At 47.4% G+C, this 14,733-nt stretch overlaps 1 protein-coding gene across 1 annotated transcript in view; it reads left to right on the plus strand.

Moving 5' to 3' along the window:
• Positions 1-998: 998 nt before the first annotated feature.
• HAUS6 (HAUS augmin like complex subunit 6) overlaps positions 999-14,733 on the plus strand; it is a 31,603-nt gene continuing 17,868 nt past the window's right edge. Inside the window, exons 1-5 of the mRNA XM_075931507.2 lie at positions 999-1,320; positions 2,602-2,697; positions 4,112-4,190; positions 8,164-8,296; positions 13,589-13,736. Of these exons, the coding sequence (XP_075787622.1) occupies positions 1,187-1,320; positions 2,602-2,697; positions 4,112-4,190; positions 8,164-8,296; positions 13,589-13,736 (590 nt within the window). The 5' untranslated portion in view covers positions 999-1,186. The remainder of the gene's footprint in view (positions 1,321-2,601; positions 2,698-4,111; positions 4,191-8,163; positions 8,297-13,588; positions 13,737-14,733) is intronic.

Genomic DNA, 14,733 nt, shown 5'->3' on the forward strand with positions numbered 1-14,733 from the left:
TCACCAGAGTTTCATTCCCCCCCTCCCCCACCAGTTTTGTTAAATAGAGTTTGTGTTCATGAAAATACGTGTATTTTATTTGACATCAGGAAGGGGGGTTAGGGAGGGGGTAAGTGGAAGGACGTGAGGGAGGAATGAGGCACAAGCCCCCAGTGGGGCAGACCAGAGAGGCTCTTAATGCTCCTCAGGGTGGAAGCTCTCCCGTAGGGCCTCCTGGATACTGACACCACCCGACGGATCTCCCAGATGGCAGCCTGCAGAAAGTGCATCCAGGCTCGCAGCAACACGTCCAAGAGAAGCACCAGAGTGCTGTGGTGTCCCGAGTGAGGGCAACAAGAGCATGCTGAGACAAAATGCTTTGCTGTCCCTCATTGAGGTAGACAAGCAAGCAGGGAAACCTGAGAACTGGCTGTCCTGGGGGTGGGGGTGGGGTGTTGCAGTCCCTTTAAGCACAGACCTCAGATAGTGTCAGGCAGCAGCTCCATGCAGTAAGTCCTGACCGGGAGCCCTGCTGGAACTGGTTCCAGCTGATCTTAAATGTGATTCAGCGTCCACCCAGTGTGGACGTGCTATTTTGAAATAGCAAAATGCATGTTGTGTTTCACATTGTGTGTGAAATAAGCTATTTGGCAATAACACTGTGGTGTAGACATACCCTAAGGCGCTACCAGGCTATTTGTTGTTTTTTCAGTTTTTACAATTTAATGTGTAATCTTTATAGGTGTATGGGGGGGGGGGGGGAGAGGTTGATGGTCTGTGACGCAAGAGCAGTTCTGAAGGGTTATTGGTGCTTGGAAAGCCCCCGCGACAGGCTCATTCTAGGAATCCCCGCCCCGTGCCGCCTGTGACCAGCACAGTGGCTTCCGCGTACAAGCGCCTGCTAACCATTCAGCTCCCAGAAGGCAACGCGGCCTGGACTACAGCTCCCAGCAGGCGATGCTTCCCCCAGCATGGAAGGAAGCGCGCCGCACGGCCTGCTGGGACCTACAGTTTCGCCTCCTCGAATCCGTTAGTCCTTCCAGCTGCGCGGGAGAGTTTTTCCTCGCCTTACTCTCATTGGTCGGCGGCGGGCGCGCTCTTATGACGCTGCGCGCCCGCGGCTCGTTCTGTGGCGGGTTACACGAAGCGGCAGCCACTGCCCCGCGGGAGAGACGAGCCCTCGGATTCGTCCCGCCCGCCCCTCAGCATGAGCGCCCTGCCGGTGGCGCCGCCCGCCTGGGAGAAGGAGCATCTCTGGCTCTACCTGCTGGCGCTGGGCTTCGAGCCGGGCGCCGCTGCCGCCGCCGCCGGGAAGTTCAGCCCCCACCTCAGCCTGGGAGTGTGAGTGGGGGGGCGCCGCGCGTGCCAGCCGGGCCCCCATCCCTCAGCAGCGTGCGCAGGCTACGGCGAGCCCGGGGGCTTGCGAGCTGTGGGGCGGGGACCCTTCGGGCGGGAGAAGTGTTACTCGGGTGTCGCCGGGCGTGGTCCCCCCCCCCCCCGGGGCGGGGCTGGGGGCGCAGGCGCTTCGTGGCTGCCACCCGGCTCCAGCCTTCCAAAACGCGGCCACTGGACAGGCGAAGAGGGGGCTGAAGGGGGGTAGCGGGGGATGCTCCCGGGAGGCGGGGCGCGATTCCACTTCCTAGCGCGAGGACCGACCTGTCAGGGCTGTTCTCGGGGGGGGGGGGGGGTCTCGCCAGGGCTGCTGTCGATGCACGGGAAGGACCAGTCAGAAAGCAGACCGGTCGAGGCTATGTCTGCGCTGCGGTGTCTGCTCTGGTTACATCTGTGCCTGTTCTGTTTGGAAAAACCTGCCCAGATGGAACAGGGAGCCTCCAAAAAGAGGCAATATCTGGAAAAACTCAGGTGTTTAGTAATCTTATCATTGCCCTGCAGAAAGCCTGGCTCTCTTGCCCTCTCCCCCCCCCCCCATCTCCTGGGAGTCCTGGCCATGACAGATGATGTCTCCCACCTTGAAGGCAGGGCGGGTGGTGTCTGTTCTCACTTGGTGTCTTGAAGAAGCTTGTTTCTGAATTGCTGAGACAGCACGTTTCTTGCACTGACCCTTTATCTGCCAACATGGAGCTTGCTGTCGTTGCAGTCTTGTCTGTGTGGGTATCAATCAGTGAGATGTGGATTGTTGGTTGGTATGTAGAAAGGCCTTTTCACATGAGCAAGTAGGCTTCACTGTGCCCTGCACTGGATCCCTCGTAAACTAAATGGGCTTTTCACTGGGTTGTTTCTCACAAATAATAGTGTGAGAGATATTTGTCAGAATGAATGAGTTTTGGAAATAGCAACAGCTGGTGTGTGGATTTAACATGAAAGGAAGCAATTTATATGGAAACAGTCACTTTGGTAGTGTGTTGGCACTGAACTGACATACCTCTGCTTTCAAGACAGAATAAACACTATTAATGGAATTGTATAAATATTATTAGGGAGACTAGAACATTGCATTGGATTAAAAATTGTTAAAATAATCTAGAAGGGTTTTGGCCAAACTTGCAGACCAAAGAATTTCAGGGATTTTGAACACTGAAATTCACACAGCCCTACATTTGTTTGAATGCTTCAGATTCATTTAGTTTTGGTTGTTTTCACTAACTACTTCATATCTATCAGGAACATGTTTGACAAACCGAACAGGGATGCTTTTCAAGTGGTTGTGCACTTCTTGTTGACTAAACTGGATCACTCACGCTCAATGGATGTCTTCCGGTACGCACAATTTTTGTGTAACCAATAACCATGTTCTGTAAATACTCAGTAGGAATAATCTTTGGGGTAAAGGTAATGCCTTTGGAGAATGTGTTACAAAAATCACTTACAATACATAATCTGTGTAGGATTCTCACACTTAAATTTCAGTTTTTAATGCACGACAGACAATTTACCTACATAAGATTTTTACAGCAGTTGTCGTAACAGACAATTTTGAGGAAGTTTTCATAGTGATGGCAAAAGGCACATCTCTTCACCCCCTAGTTTTGGGGCAGGAAATTCTTGCAGGGGGAGGGCACGCGAAGAATTTTAGTAAGTGGTAATGGGAAGCATTTTTCTGTGTTATTAATGGAGGCGGAGTGGAATCAGGCATGAAGTTTGGGTGCAGAAGGGAGCTTGTGGCAGGGATTGGGGTTCAGGAGATGCAAGGTCTGGCCAGGAGTTTAGATACAGGAGGGGGTTCTGACCTGCGGTAGAGGTTGGAGTGCAGGAAGGTGTATCAGGTACAGGTTCTGACTGGGAGATACCAGCACAGTGAGCAAGCAGGCTGACTGCATGCCATAAAGGTTCCATGCTGCTCAAAGCTGTAGGGGGCAACAGGTCTCCTTGTGCTGCCTCTCCCAAAGCACCATCCAAACTGATCAATAGGAGCTATGAGGCTGGAGGAGGGGGCAGGCAGTGTGCAGAGACCTGCTGTCCTGTGTTTTCCCAACAGGTGTGCAGAGACACAGTTGACAGCAACCTCTGGTCATGGGCTTCTAGGAGCAGTGTGATTGGGGCTATGGCAGGCAGGCAGATTGCCTGAGTGCCTTGCTGGGCTAGAGCACACTTTTCCTCTGGACCTAGCTCAGAGGGACATGGTGAGCCAGAGGAAAATGTTTAGCAGGCCCTGTTACTTAAAATTTCACTAGAGCAGGGGTTGGCTGTATCAGCTTCAAGTCATAGAATTCTCTCATTAAAATGACTAAGCATTTTTTTTAATCACAGGCCAAAGACTTTTCCTTAATTTGGTTGTCAGGCAACGTATTTTATTAGAAACTTTATTTAAAAAAAAAAATCTGTCTAAAGCAGACACCTTTAACTTAAGCTGCTGGGCAAATTTATAAGTTGGAAATAGGGCAGCTTTAACTGTAGGTGGCACTACCAGCTCACCCTGTAATGTATTAACGATGAATCTTTATAGCAAAAATCTGTGCAAGTGAATAGTTTTCACTGCTAGTCATTTTAGCAAACTTCCAGGTATCCTTTAATCATAGTTTTGAGTACCATTACCTCTCCCCTCCTTTATCTCCCTCATAAAAAGAATCACTACGCACCTTTGCATTTTTCGTCTGTATACTTAAACTAAGAGGTAAACTAGATTATATTACAAATGTACTGAAACCGACTCTTCTTCTTTTGAAATGGGAAGATCTTGCTGCCCTCCGCTGGATAAAAAGGGAGATACTGAATTCAGGAGGCAATGCTGTGAATGGCTAAAAGAAATTTCAGTAAGTATTGGCAGGAATGAGATGATCATTGCAGTGGATTTTTGTCTGTCTAGAGTGCCACATATGTAAGTAGCATTTTAGATTATTAAACAAAGCACCTGCCACAAAGAACCTAACTTCCCCAAGTACAATATGGCATAGGTATATATTTTTTTTAGAACGAGTTGAACTAAAAGTTACAACATGGAATGCTAAAGCCGAGGACTGTAAAGAAAATGATAAATTTGGGCTTCATGGGTGCAAAAAGCTATAGCCCTACATAGGGATGTTAAATTTTGATTAATCAGCTAATTGAGTAGTTGATGGAATTTCCATTGACTAGTTGATAAAGGGCAATTATCAACTGCATTTGCCATCCGGTGGGGCATTTGCTATCCTGGCTGCACCTCTGCCTTTTTAATATAGTAAGAGCCGTTCTCGCCCCAGGTTCCCGCTGCACCACTTCTGCCTTTAAAATGCCATTTGAAAGGCAGAGGCACAGCAGTCAGACTGGCTCATGACATTTCCCGCTTCGCCTCTGCCTCCCTTGCCATCCTCCTGCTGCAGAGATGGTGCTGGGGGAACCGGCTTTTAAGCCAGCTCCTACTGCCCCCCCTTTCCCCTCGCTGTGTCTGATACAGAGGCAAGAAGGGGAGAGAAAGTGACAAGTGGAATAGTGACTTGACTATCCAATAAGCCTGTGCTTATCGGCCAGTCGTCTGGTTGCTTATATCCCTAGCCACACACTTATTTTTTTGTGTGTCATTCATCAGACAAATCTGTTGGTGAACAGATTTTCTTAAAGGGTAAGGTGGGAACAGTTTATTTCAACATAAGTAATGTATATTCCCATTTATGTACAGCTATTGTAGAAGACATTGACACTGAGAATGCAATTTGACTGCTATAAGAAACTTCTCAGGTGTAGAATATTAGTCTGTTTTAGGTAAGGGCAAAGCTTTTGAAGTTTAATCAAGCTTCTTGAATAGAAATGATAAATAGGCTCCAAGCTAAATCGGTTTCCTCACTGTATCCTGGGTCTTTCCACTGCCATAACTTGTGTCTACATGAGGTTCTGTAAAGCATGGCCTTCAGGCTTGGAGGGTTTCTATCATGCCACAAGATGCTAACCCTTTTCTTTAATGGCTACTATGCAAAATTATGGAAGAAAAGGTTAAAGTACAGTGAGTGCCTTTGTCATGCAAAATAAAAAAGAAATGGTGACTAAGGGTGTGTCTAGACTACAGGGCTTTTTTAAATTTTTTTAATGGCCTTTTTTCAAAAAAAATTCCCCTGCGTCTAGACTGCTGCCACGTTCTTTTGAAAGTAAATTGAAAACGCGGCAGTTTTTTTCGACTGCTGGAAAACCTTGTTTTACGAAGAATAACGCCTTTTTTCGGAAGTGCTCTTCCGAAAAAAGGTGCTATGTACAGGCAGTCCCCGAGTTACGCGGATCCGACTTATGTCGGATCCGCAATTACGAACGGGGCCGTTCCTCTCCCTGGTCTCCAGCAGACCAGGGAGAGGAAGCAAAGCGGCGGAACACGTGGGCAGCGGACAGGGCTGTCCGCTGCCCACGCGCTCCGAGGCTTGGCTCTGCTTTGCCCTCCCCCCCCCCCCCCCGTCTCCCTGGTCTGCAGACCAGAGGGACGGGGGGGGCAAAGCAGAGCCAAGCCGCGGAGCGCCCGGCCAGCTGACAGCCCAGACGCGTCCGAGGCTTGGCTCTGCTTGGCTCTGCTTTGCGCCCCCCCCCCCCCCCTCCGGTCTGCAGACCAGGGGGACGGGGGGGGGGCAAAGCAGAGCCAAGCCGCGGAGTGCGCGGTCAGCTGGCAGCTGGCAGCGCGCTCTGCGGCTTGGCTCTGCTTTGCCCCCCCCCCCCCCCCATCCTCCTGGTCTGCAGACCAGGGGGATGGGGGGGGCAAAGCAGAGCAAAGCCGCGGAGCACGCGGGCAGCAGACAGCCCAGACGCGTCTGGGCTGTCCGCTGCCCGCGTGTTCCACCGCTTTGCTCCCCATCCCCCTGGTCTGCAGACCAGGGGGACGGGGAGCAAAGCAGAGCAAAGCCACGGAGCCCGAGGGCAGCAGGACAGCCACGGCGCGTCTGGGCTGTCCCGCTGTCCCTGTGCTCCGTGGCTTTGCTCCGGACACCTGTGGTACAGCAGCTGGGGCGCTGCCAGTTGGTCCCGTAGCGCCGCTCTGGGCACTACTGGACCAACCGGGCAGCACCCCAGCTGTTCTGCCCCAGGCGTCCTGATTCAGCCACTGCTGGTCAGATTCAGCAGCGGCTGAATTAGGACGCCTGGGGCAGAGCAGCTGGGGTGCTGCTGGGTTGCTCCAGTAGCGCCGAGGAGCGGCGGCGCTACTGGACCAACCCAGCAGCACCCCAGCTGCTCTGCCCCAGGCGTCCCCAAGTCAGCCGCTGCTGAAATTGACCAGTGGCTGACTACAGGAAGCCCCTTGCCCCGGGCTTCCTGGAATCAGCCGCTGATCAGTTTCAGCAGCAGCTGACTTGGGGATGCCTGGTGTTCTTAAGTTGAATCTGTATGTAAGTCAGAACTGACGTCCAGATTCAGCCGCTGTTGAAACTGATCAGTTTCAGCAGCGGCTGAATCTGGATGCCAGTTCCGACTTAGATACAGATTCAACTTAAGAACAACCTACAGTCCCTATCTTGTACGTAACCCGGGGACTGGCTGTAATGCAAACTGTGCTTTTTCAAAAGAGCATCCAGACTGCCTGGGTGCTCTTTCGAAAAAGTGGCTTGCTTTTTAAAAAATACTGGTTGTAGTCTAGATGTTCTTTTTCGAAAGATACTTTCGAAAAAGCTTCTTTTGAAAGAGGCTTGCAGTCTAGACATAGCCTAAGGTATTTTCCAGTACGCAGTGTAATTGTAATAGAGCAATTACCTGTCGGGGTAGGAAGGCGGTTAGGCTTCCTCTGCTGTCCTGTCGTATCCATAGTTAATCCCAACTATAGTCTGGGGGTGGAGAGAGGTGTGTGTGGAAATGTTCCTATCCTGGAGATACAGACAGGGGATCCAAACTTTTGTGAAATTAGCGTGTCTCAACTGTGTACTCTTTACAACACACAGACTGGATTTGCTTCAAAGTTTTGTTGGAGGGTTTATCTCTTCACCCCTCCCACTTTTTTTGGTTTCTCTCACTTGAATAGAGAACCAAAGTCCGGAGTTGCAAACAATTTGATATTTATTGGGGTCCGCTTCCAACAAGCATGAATCCAGTTTCCCCCTTCTCCCCCTTCTTCCTTATTCCCTTGTTTTTACCACTTACTTCCTCTTTGTCCGCAAAATATACAGTAATATTCTCTACTATATTCTCAATTATTCTACTGAAATGTAACTATCAACTCCTAAACTAAAGTGAGAATTGTAAACCAATTAAGGTGGGATATACACAACAAAATTATTTTTGCCTGCTGTATAATTCTGCAGAGGCAATGCAAATAAACAATAGAGAGATGGGGTGTGGGGGTGGGAGAGAGAGAACAAAATGAAGATTTCACCATCCCAAGTTTTAAATGGGTCCTTGCCAGATAAAGCTATCAGCCTTAGCTTTCTTTCAATCTTATAGGCTCTTCCTTTTTATCTGGAGGCAATATATTGAATCCTCTAACAGCCCCAAATTGTCTTATTCCAAACCTGTCATATTGAAATATGTCAGAGTGTAACAATATCTTTCTGGATGCCCATGTTGCTTAGCCAAAAGCCTTAGCCAAAAAGCATGGTCTCAAACTATCATACAGGTAGACTGTGATTTTGATACTTTGTTTTGTATACCTCTGTAAGAATACATCTAAATTCTTAACCTATAGACCTTATACACAGGCCTAAATATCCATATCCTATCACTATGTAGCAGCTAAAGACCTTTATCCCATTACCATGTTCTTGTATGGAATTAAATGTGTGTTAGTTTTTGCTTTGACAGTCACTTTTTGGGAGAATGTATTAATAGTAACTAATTTCATTTCCTTAGGATGAATGTGGAAACAACTTTCCCCCAGTTGTAGCCTCACTATTTCTTAGTCCTGGTGGTCCCAAATTTATTCATCTAATGTATCATTTTGCAAGACATGTAATGGTACAAGATATGAAAACAGACTGTGAAGGTAAATTTTGTCTCTGTTTAAACTGGATCAAATACTGTGAATGAAGCAAACAAAAATGTGAAACTACTCAAGGCTTAATCTGTTATAAAAATCTTTAAAGATGTTGATCCACATCTTCGTTGGATCTTGGGATGGAATGGGTTCAGATTTGGTCTCTCTTTTTTTAGACATGTTTTCAGTTATACTATGAGGCAGTAATACTAATTTTATTTGGAGGTTGACTTATCTAATCTTTTTCTGGTACCTAAGAAAAAACACTTGCCTGGATCTTGCTGCTAAAAGTTATGTTCATGTTCTTGTGCCATGTAATTTGTTACAGGAATGGCATCCATTTAGAGCTTCAAGGGTTTATTGTAAATGGAGAACTGGTAATTGGGTGATAAAGGTTTAGCAATAAAGGTGTGTAAGGTTCTAAGCGAGACGTTGGGAATAATTTTTGGTGGTGGTGGGGCACTTTTTTTATGGAGGCAGTGCAGAGTCTAGGCCAGAGGTTGGCTGCAGAAGGGAGATTTGGGTAGGAGAATAAAGGGTGTGGTGTCTGAGAGAGAGTTCTGATCTGGGGCTTAGGATGCAGAAACTAGGAGGGGGTACGGGTGCAGGAGAGGATTCTAGCCTGAGGGAAGAGTGGAGTAGGGAATTCAGGGATTGGGAGGGAGCTGTGACCTGAGGGAAAGGGGTGCAAAGGGTTTGGGTGGTGACCTCGGGCAGGAGGGGTTGGAGGCCTGCAGCAGGGAGTTGAGGGAAGGAGGTTCTGTCTGGGAGGTGCTTACCAAGGAAGCTCCAAACCAGCAGCCCTGTAGGTCCCTGAAGCAGGCTCCCTGCCTGTTGCAGTCCCAGGCTGTTCAAAACGACTGGCTGCTCCCTGTGGGTTTCTGCTTCAGGTGTTTGGTTGCAGAGGGAGGCTTTGAGTGCTGCTCCTGCCCCCTAGCAAAATCTTTTGGCTCCTATTGACTGGAAATCGGCCAATGGGAGCTGAGTGTTTCTAAGGAGGACGGGCGAGGGCAGCACACAGCCTTTCTTTTGGCGACTCCAGTTGTCGGAGTGTCAATAGCACTAGCCGATGTAGTTTTTTCAACAGAGAGGCAAATTACATACGTTGGGAAACTAACACAATGGGACACAGAATATCCCACAAGTTCTTGGACAGCATTGGAGACCATTTTTTATTTTAGAAGGTTGAGAAAGGCACAACAGGGGAAGCTGTTGTAGATTTAATATTAACAAATAGGGAGGAACAGGTTGAAAATTTAAAAGTGGAAGGCAGTTGGGTGAAAGTGGAAAAACTGCCAACTGTCTTCAGTTGTTTTTCTTCTTAGTCTTGCTTCCCATGGGACCTTGCCTACCAGCTCTGAGTTTACTAAAGTCTGCCTGCCTGAAATCCATTTGCTGTTCTCCCTTTTACCTTTCCTTAGAATCATGAACTCTGATTTCATGATCAAAGGGACATTATTAAGGGCCCCAAAGCAAACTATTCCACTGCTTAGGACAGATAAACTATGCTAAGAGACCACCTTGGTTTAACCAGGAGATCTTAGATGATCTAAAAATCAGAAAGGAGTTGTATAAAAGCGGAAACCAGGTCAAATTACAAATGATGAATATAAGCAAATAACACAAGTATATAGGGGCAAGATTAGAAAGGCAAAGGCACAAAACGAACTCAATCTAGCTAGAGACATAAAGGGTAAAAGGGGAGGAGAGACAACTTGGAAATAGCAGACCTGCTTAATGACTTCTTTATTTTGGTTTTCACCCAGAAGATTGATGGTGATTGGATGCCTAACATAGTGAATGGTAGTGGAAATGGGGTAGGTTGAACTTTAAAAAAAACTTAGAAAAGTTAGATTACATCAAGCCCTGGTGACTTGAAGACATGCATCATAGAATACTCAAGGAGCTGATAGAGGAGGTATCTGAATCATTAGCAGTCCTCTTTGAAAAGACATGGAAGTTGGGAGAAATTTCAGAATACTAGAAAAGGGCAAATATCGTTCCCATCTATAAAAAGGGAAATAAGAACAGCCCAGGAAACTACAGACCAGTCAGTTTAACTTCTGTGCCAGGAAAGATAATGGAGCAAATAATTTAGGAATTCATCTGGAAGATAAAACGACAGGTAACAGCCAGCATGGATTTGTAAAGAACAAAGCATGTCAAATCAATCTGATAGAATAACAAATCTTGTGGCTAAGGGGGAAGCAGTGGGCATGGTATTACCTAGACATTAGTAAAGCATTTGGTACAGTCGTTCATGACCATCTTATCAATAAACAAATGAAATACAACTTAATGGGGCTACTATAAGGTGAGTGCATAAATGGCTGGATAGCAGTTCTCAAAGAAGTCACTAATGGTTCACAGTCATGAAGGAAGGGCACAATAAATGATGTTCTACAGGGTTCAATTTTGAGACAGATTCTGTTCAATATCTTCATCAATGATTTAGACATTGGCATAAAAGTATACTTATTAAGGGTGCCGATAATACTAGCGATGTAATTGTATAGGTGATTAACCTATAAGCAAAAGTCTACAGGTTAATACTATAGACTATACAAATTTCCCCCACCCCCACCAGTAAATTTTTTAGCAGGCTGGCTAGAAGCCTGTCTCAGTTCTGGCTTGCCACAGGTCTGGGACCTACCCTCTTTGCATGCTGCATTTAAAGTGACCTCTGATGATAGGACAAGAACCAGTGGGCTTAAATTGCAGCAAGGAAGATTTTAGATTGGATGTTAACCGCCCTGACAGGAAGATGGCTACTAACTTACATCCCTAGATTAGACAGGCATCTGTCAGGGATGATCTAGATCAGGGCTGCTCAACTTGAAGCCCCAGGGGGCCACAATGATACTCACAGCACATACCGAGGGCTGCAACTTAAGGTGTGGTTGTGTGTATATATATGCAAATAGCTTCTTTCACACTGACTGGCATGAATACAAAAATTAAGCCTTAAGCTGCAGTGCTGCCCAGTGTAAGCCAGTCAGCGCCTCTTAGGCTCTGTCCAAAAGGCTAAGCATGGATCTGCTGGACCATGGATGTTGCCAAACCAGAGAGTCCCAGTTCAGAAAGGTACAACCTATATTAAAATTGACTAAGTTGGGATTTTGGAGCAAATTTAGTCAAACAACCAAATTACCCCTCTGTTATATGCTGGCCGAATAGAGGAACAAGTTTCTTCATGTTCTTATGAGAGACTTAAAAAACAACAAATAGTTTAGTAGCACCTTTAAGACTAACAAAACATGTAGATGGTATCATGAGCTTTCATGGGCATAGCCCACTTCTTCAGATGACAGGAATGTTGGAAGTCCAGATCCAAGAATAAATAGGGAAGGTGGGAATGGAGGGGAGGAAGAAAGAGAGACAGAGTAGATAAGCTTCAGAGGGGTAGCTGAGTTAGTCTGTAACAGGAAAAACTTAAAAAACAACAAATAGTCTAGTAGTACATTAAAGACTAAATAGTTACAAGAGACTGATAAGAACCATTAGTTTGCACTTGGGAAGGAAGATGACCAGCACTAGATTCTACACAGACATCAAGAACCATTAGCACTTTCGTTGGTTGGTTGGTTGATAATGTGCGAGCCATCCAATATCCTGATCCATACTATTTGCATAAGAATTAAACTTGTGAATGAAGTTATCTACTCACTGTCTTTCTTTTTTTTTCTTCCTTCCCTCCATTCCCCCCCGCCCCTTCCCTTATTTATTCTTGGATCTGGACTTCCAATCCTCTTGTCATCTGAAGAAGTGGGCTGAGCCCACCAAAGCTCATTATATCAGCTACATATTTTGTTAGTCTTTAAGGTGCTACTATACTATTTGTTTAAATTTTTCCTGTTACAGACTAACTCGGCTACCCCTCTGAAGCTTATGAGAGACTGTTAGTGTTTCTTAACCTGGTTGTGAGGAGACATGTAGTCCAATAAGCATAGTGGCAGGAAAGGTTATATCTACATAGCAAAGTGAGTAATGCTGTTGTAAATTTCTAAGTCTGGATTGACAGGTTTGGGATTGCATTACTACTAAAAATAGCAGTCTAGATGTTTCAAGTTGGGCCCTAAAATGTAGAGAAGAGGTTGGGATTCAGAGCCCCAGGCCAAACATCTTTACAGTTACTTTTAGTGGGGTAGCATGAGTCTGAAGACCAGGATTCTGAGTCTCATTACTGCAGTTTTCTTACCCTGTAAATCTACCCTCTTGTTACAGTTGTGCGGGGAGGGAAAGGTGCATGACAAACTAGTTGTCGTCCTTCTCCTCACCTCATTGCAAAAGTGCTTATGCAGCTGCAAATAAGTCAGCAGGCAAAGTTTTAAAATCTGCCTTTCCATCTGTGCTCCTGTAGTGGTCATTGCTGCAGGAACAGCTTTTCTGCCCAAGTTAATCTTCTCTGTTCTCATGGCACTCTTCATAGAGGTGAGCCACATGTGCTATCAGTGGTTCCTAACCTTTTTTTATACTGTGAACCAGCAAACCCATTCACAAACTCTTGGCAGACTGGTAACATCCCCTCCATGCCAGCCCCCCACCATCAGACTCCCTCCTCTTCCCCCCACCCTGTGCCAGCCTCCTATTTCCAGAGTGCCAGCCCCAGTCCCCAATATTAGCCATGCCCTCAAAGCCCCCGTGCCAGCCCTGCCTCCAGACCCCCCTAGTATTAGTTTTGCTCCATGAGCCCCCAGCACCTGCCCCACTCCTCCCCCTTCCCTAGCCCTGTGCTGCCTCCCTGCTGTCAGCTGAGCGCTGCTGCTTGAGTTGCAGCTGCTCTAAGGCTGCTGTGCTGGACTCCGCATGGCCCTCCTGCTGCGGAGTGAACTGCTCTTCCATGTCCAGGAGGTTACCCTGTCCCTTCTTGGTGCTGGTTGGCTGAGGCGCAGGGCAGGACACATGGTAGGAGGGCAGGCACTAGTTGTATAACCTGGCCCTAGCCCCCAGAATCACCAAGGCCTGGCAGCCACCAGTTCGTGGACCGGCAGTTGGGAACCACTGTGCTATGGAGTCCCCAAGGAGTAATTTTACTCCTCTCAAAGGAGCATGTAGTCTTCTGGTGAGATGGTCAGGAAAAAGTGTAGAAAGAATAAATATAGCCTGAAAGCGGGAGGAGGAGGAGAAGAGAAATGGATAAAAGTGACTCGGAGCCCTATATGTTGATACATTCCATCTAAACAAATGGGAATCTCTGTCTTATAATTGTTGCTTAATTTAAATCACCTAAATTAGAAACATGTCTTATTTCCTACAATTTAATGGCACATTTTGAACTTTCTATTTAACTGATCTTTATAGGCACCAATATACGTTTTCCAGAAGCTGTGAATTCAAGGCCTCGTAACTCATATGAGGCAGCAGCAAGATACAGAGTGGTGTTTAATAGGTTTTTACAGATTACACAAAAAGAAGACTTTATAATTCGAGAGTACCAGAGAAAAGTAAAGTAAGTAACTCTTGTGGGAGTGGATATATGACTATCTTGTTTTAAAAAATTATCTATATACATGGCAATAGATATACCTCCAGCTTAAAAACATTTTTATAAATGTCTTGCCTAATTGTGGCAAAATAGTGCTTTTCTTGGCAAGAGATAGAACAGTACCTCTTGGCCCCCGTTTTTGTGATACTTAGGTCCCTGCTAGTGATGCAAGAAGATGGTAGAGAAGGGAAGTTGTCTGAGCCCTAGCCCCTTCCAAGCGCTGCAGGTAAATTCCCCTTGGTCCTTGATGGGCTAAGGCTGTGGTCACCAACCAGTAGATCGCGAGCTACCAGTAGATCTCAGGGGCTCTTGAGCCCTCTCTGAACTGCGCGCCTGTGCAGTACATTTACATTAGATTTCCTCATTTGAGGAGCAGCTACTCACCGAGCAACAACACAGGTGAGTAGCTGCGAGGAATGGTGGGAGGCTGCCCCGCGCTCCAGCTGATCGGCGGCTTCTCCTCTGTGCCTGCCCACGTGGAGCTTGGTGCACCCTGGCTGAGCACCATGGCCAGCTGGCCAGGCAGCCATTTCTCTTCCTCTAGCCTGGCTGCCCTGCACTCAGCCCAGGGAGGCTGCGTCTAGCTCCAGCTGTGCTGGAGCAAGCTTCCCAGGCTGAGTGCAGGGCAGCCGGCCAGGAACAAAGAGAAGCGGCTTCCCAGCCAGCTGGCCATGGTGCTCAGCCAGGGTGCACCGAGCTCCATGTGGGCAGGCGCAGAGGGGAAGCCGCCCGATCAGCTGGAGTGTGGTTCAGCCTCCTCCGGGCTGAAGGCCACAGCCAGCTGGCCAGCCAGCTTCTCCTCTGCACCAGCCCACTTGGAGCTTGGTGCACCCTGGCTGAGCACCATGGCCAGCTGGCTGGGAAGCCACTTCTCTTCACCTGCGCTCAGCCCGGGAAGCTTGCTGTTAGTGTTAATATCCCAACACTGTTCAGCCTGGAGCTCCCTCCCCGAGCCAGTGTC

Source organism: Pelodiscus sinensis, chromosome 6, assembly GCF_052426305.1.
Source record: "Pelodiscus sinensis isolate ZL-2025 chromosome 6, ASM5242630v1, whole genome shotgun sequence".
In the NCBI taxonomy this organism is placed as follows: Eukaryota; Metazoa; Chordata; order Testudines; family Trionychidae; genus Pelodiscus; species Pelodiscus sinensis.